The sequence below is a fragment of the Eubalaena glacialis genome, chromosome 3 (assembly GCF_028564815.1).
Source record: "Eubalaena glacialis isolate mEubGla1 chromosome 3, mEubGla1.1.hap2.+ XY, whole genome shotgun sequence".
NCBI classification, from domain to species: domain Eukaryota; kingdom Metazoa; phylum Chordata; class Mammalia; order Artiodactyla; family Balaenidae; genus Eubalaena; species Eubalaena glacialis.
The window spans coordinates 21,884,478-21,889,392 of record NC_083718.1 but is presented as its reverse complement, the minus strand read 5'-3'; the positions used below and the strand labels follow the sequence as shown (position 1 = coordinate 21,889,392).

Genomic DNA, 4,915 nt, shown 5'->3' with positions numbered 1-4,915 from the left:
TCTTTCCCCCTCATTCTCCTGCCCTCTGAGCCATGTAGGTCTTTCCTTACCTTGCAACAGAGGCCTTCAGATGTTACACGTAGAGCAAGTTGAATACTTCGCAGGCACCAAGGTGGAGGTGCCGTGCAGATGGGCAGAGGCAAGGCTCTCTGAGGGGTGGGCCCTCGTGCACTTTCTCCGTACCCCTCACAGCTCCCAGCACAGCACTGGGAACATGGCCAGACACGCTCATTCAGTGCCTTTTGCTGCTGTGTGTGTGAGACAGATGCTCAACTCAGACAGTGAATTTTCACCTATTGGGCTTAGGCAAGGGGACTGGTTTCTGTTTAGTTGTACACTCATGGGGTCACACAAGTGCCAGGCGTGCAGGAGGTGCTGAATACATTTTTGTTAAACTGTTGAAATCTGACTCTTTGTGGAAAACGACATACCCAGTTTTTATATTATGAGCTGCACTGTGTAGGGAGTAAGGATGGATGAATGGAGATGACCTAGTATCCTTGACAGGTTAGAGGGGGAAGAAAATCAGTGGATTTATTTTCCACTCCTCAGCTGAGCCTGCCTTGGGCTAGGAATGGGGTCCCTGGCTGAGGTGAAGTTAAAATGTATCTCCTCCTGCTGTTTTCTCCAACTTCCATCAGCAAATCTTGAATGAATGAAGGCACAAACTTAGGAATGAATGCAGAGTTATCATAAAGGTTAAATGAAATATTTCTAAAGTACTTAGAACCGTGCTTGCTATGTAGAAAAATGCAACATAAATGATAGAGAGTGAGAAAAGCTCTGTCTACACCAGACAGTATCTGCCAACAGCTACAGCCATAGATCCAGAGAAACAAAGGGTCTAAGGAAAAGCCACATCACAGAGGAATCCCCCAAGCCCTAAGCGCCCATGCACAATGCCTTGAGCTTAGATTCCTGCGTTTTCACTCTCCCTTCTTCTCCATAGGATCATGGGAGACCACCTGGACCTTCTCTTAAGAATGGTGCTCATGGCCAGTCCCGCGCTTGGAATTTCTTCCTGCTTCTTCGATGGTTGGAGAGCCTTATATCGTTTCTGCAACCTCACCCAAGTCCCCCAAGTCCCCAGCACCACCAAGAGCCTCCTGCTCAGCTTCAACTACATCAGGACAGTCACAACCGCGTCCTTCCCCTTCCTGGAGCAGCTGCAGCTGCTGGAGCTCGGGACTCAGTTTACCCCCTTGACCATTGACAAAGAAGCCTTCCAAAACCTGCCCAATCTCAGAATCTTGGACCTGGGCAAAAGTCAGATAGACTTCTTGCACCCAGATGCTTTTCAGGAACTGCCCCATCTCTCTGAACTTCGACTGTTTTACTGTGGTCTCTCCAGTGCTGTATTAAAAGATGGCTATTTCAGAAACTTGGGGTCTTTGACTCACTTGGACCTATCCAAAAATCGGATTCAGAGTCTTTACCTTCATCCTTCATTCGGGGAATTGAATTCCTTGAAGTCCATCGATCTTTCCCTCAACCAAATAACCACTGTATGTGAGCACGAGCTCAAACCCCTCCAGGGAAAAACACTCTCCTTTTTAAGCCTTGCTGATAATAACCTGTACAACAGGGTCTCAGTGGACTGGGGGAAATGTCTGAACCCATTCAGAAACATGGTCCTGGAAACCCTAGATGTTTCTGGCAATGGCTGGGCAGTGGACGTCACAAGAAACTTCAGCAATGCCATCAATGGAAGCCAGATTTTCTCTTTGGTTCTTACCTATCACGTGATGGGTCCTGGGTTTGGCTTCACTAACATCAAAGATCCTGACCAGCACACCTTTGCTGGTCTGGCCAGAAGCTCAGTGATACAGCTGGACCTTTCACATGGGTTTATCTTCTCCCTGAACTTCCAACTCTTTGAGACGCTCAAGGAGTTGAAGATTCTGAACCTCGCCTACAACAAGATAAACAATATTGCAGGCAAAGCATTTTATGGACTCGACAACCTCCAAGTTCTCAATATATCACATAACCTTCTGGGGGAATTGTATAGTTCTAATTTCTATGGACTACCTAAGGTAGCCTATATTGATCTGCAAAAGAATCACATCGGGATCATTCAGGACCAAACATTCAGATTCCTGGAGAAATTAAACACCTTGGATCTCCGGGATAATGCTCTTAAAACTATTTCTTTTCTTCCGAGCATACCTAATATCTTCTTGAGTGGCAATAAACTGGCTACTTTGCCGAACACCGCACTTACAGCTAACTTCATCACCTTATCAGAGAATAGGCTGGAAAATCTGGATAATCTCTACTTCCTTCTCCAGGTACCTCATCTCCGGATTCTCATTTTAAATCAAAATCGCTTTTCCTTTTGTAACCAAGACCATGCCCCTTCAGAGAGCCACAGCTTAGAAGAGCTTTTCCTTGAAGAAAATATGTTGCAGCTTGCCTGGGGAGCCGGGTTCTGCTGGGATGTTTTTAAGGGGCTTTCGCATCTCCGAGTCCTGTATTTGAATAGAAACTACCTGAATTTCCTTCCACCAGGAGTATTTCGTCATCTGATTGCACTGAGGGGACTCAGCCTCAAGGACAACAGCCTGACCGTTCTTTTTCCTGGCGACTTACCTGCTAATTTAGAGGTCCTGGATTTATCCAGAAACCAGCTCCTCTCTCCTGATCCTGATTTATTTGCATCGCTGAGTGCCGTGGACATAACTCATAACAAGTTCATCTGTGAGTGCGAACTTAGCACTTTTATCAGTTGGCTCAATCAAACCAACGTCACAATATTTGGCTCTCCGGCAGACATATACTGCATGTACCCGAGCTCCATGGCTGGGACTTCCCTCTACTCTCTTTCCACGGAAGATTGTGATGAAGAGGAAGTTTTAAAGTCCCTAAAGTTTTCCCTTTTCATCTTCTTCACTGTCACTTTGACTCTGTTCCTCGTGACCATCCTCATCGTTACGAAGTTTCGGGGGTTTTTTTTCATCTGTTATAAGAAAGCCCAGAGACTGGTGTTCAAGGACCCCATCAAGGGAAGAGAATCAGAGACGTACAAATACGATGCCTATTTGTGCTTCAGTAGCAAAGACTTTGAATGGGTGCAGAATGCTTTGCTGAAACACCTAGATGCCCAGTACAGCGACCAAAACAGATTTAACCTGTGCTTTGAAGAGAGAGACTTTTTGCCCGGGGAAACCCGCATCACCAACATCCAGGATGCCCTGTGCAACAGCAGAAAGGTTGTCTGTCTCGTGAGCAGACACTTCCTTAGAGACGGGTGGTGCCTCGAAGCCTTCAGTTACGCCCAGAGCATGTGCTTAGCTGACCTCAGTGGCGCCCTCATCCTGGTGGTGGTGGGGTCCCTGTCCCAGTACCAGCTGATGAAGCATCGCTCCATCAGAGGATTCGTCCAGAAACAGCGGTACTTGAGGTGGCCTGAGGATCTCCAGGATGTTGGCTGGTTTCTCAACAAACTCTCTCAGTGCATTCTAAAGAAAGAAAAGGAAAGGAAGAAAGACAATGACATTCAGCTGCAAAGTGTAACAACCATTTCCTAGTCAAAGGAGCACTTTTCCACTTCTCTCAAGCCACAAGCAACTCTTCACTTGTTATTTCCACTAAGTTACCATTTGGGGTCCTTTATGAAGTTGTTGTTTTCCTACGATGAAAACTACATAAATCTCTTGATTTTCATAGCAACACGACGTTTTGTTTCACTGATCTCCAAATGCAAAGTAATAGATCTAGAAAATTGCAACTGCCCGCAACGGTTCCCACTCTCCATCGATTTCCTTTCAGACCCGGTAACACGGTTCTCTCCTGTTGCATCGACTGACTACGGGATATATCCTAGTCGTGGGAAGGGCACCTTGGGAGAAGTTACAGGTGGCCGACACCCTTTCTCCAGTGTTCAGTTCCAGAAGGGGCTGCTCGGTGATTCTGAGGGCTCTGTGCCTGGCAGAACAACATTAAGTAGAAAACAAAGAGAAAGAGGTGTGCTTCCTACTATATCCACGGACACAATGCCACTGCTCAGCGCAGGTCACCCTCAGTCTCAGGGATAAGAGGTGGCTCCAAAGAAGCTGGGATGAGAATAACTAGATCTCTTGGGGCCATATTGCTCCTCTTCTTCTCACCTTTTGGGTCTAACCCTAGTGGGCCGTGAACATTCTTTTTGGCTTGCAACCTTTCTTTTGGGCTGGCTTTCAAGAACCTCCGTGATTTAGCAACAACCTATTTCAGCTTTATTTCCCCCCATATCTCATTTATCAGCCACTCAGTCTGTTGCAGAAAGAACTTGTACTTGGACCAAGAACCTGGATTCTGCTGCTCATGAGCTGTGTGACCTCGAGCACGTTACACACCCTCGCTGGGCCTGTATTCTCATCTGTAGGCGTGATTGCCGCTACCTCACAGAGGTGCCATGAAAGTTAAATCGACCAGGGATGTCAGGGCATCTCCGATCTCATCCCTTCTTTTTCTTTTTTTTCACATCTTTATTGGAGTATAATTGCTTTAAAATGTTGTGTTAGTTTCTACTGTATAACAAAGTGAATCAGCTATATGCATACGTATATCCCCATATCCCCTCCCTCTTCCGCCTCCCTCCCACCCTCCCTATCCCACCTCTCTAGGTGGTCGCAAAGCACCGAGCTGATCTCCCTGTGCTATGCGGCTGCTTCCCACTGGCTATCTATTTTACATTTGGTAGTGTATATATGTCCATGTTACTCTCTCACTTAGTCCCAGCTTACCCTTCCCCCTCCCCATGTCCTCAAGTCCATTCTCTACGTCTGTGTCTTTATTCCTGTCCTGCCTCTAGGCTCATCAGAACCATTTTTTTTTAGATTCCATATATATGTGTTAGCATACGGTATTTGTTTTTCTCTTTCTGACGTACTTCACTCTGTATGACAGACTCTAGGTCCATCCACCTCACTAC

At 46.4% G+C, this 4,915-nt stretch overlaps 1 protein-coding gene across 1 annotated transcript; it reads left to right on the top strand.

Moving 5' to 3' along the window:
- The first annotated feature begins 920 nt into the window (after positions 1-920).
- Positions 921-3,530, top strand: TLR5 (toll like receptor 5). Its single transcript, XM_061185335.1, has one exon. It carries the CDS (start codon positions 954-956, stop codon positions 3,528-3,530), a length of 2,577 nt encoding a protein of 858 aa, XP_061041318.1. The 5' UTR covers positions 921-953.
- The last annotated feature ends 1,385 nt before the right edge of the window (positions 3,531-4,915 follow it).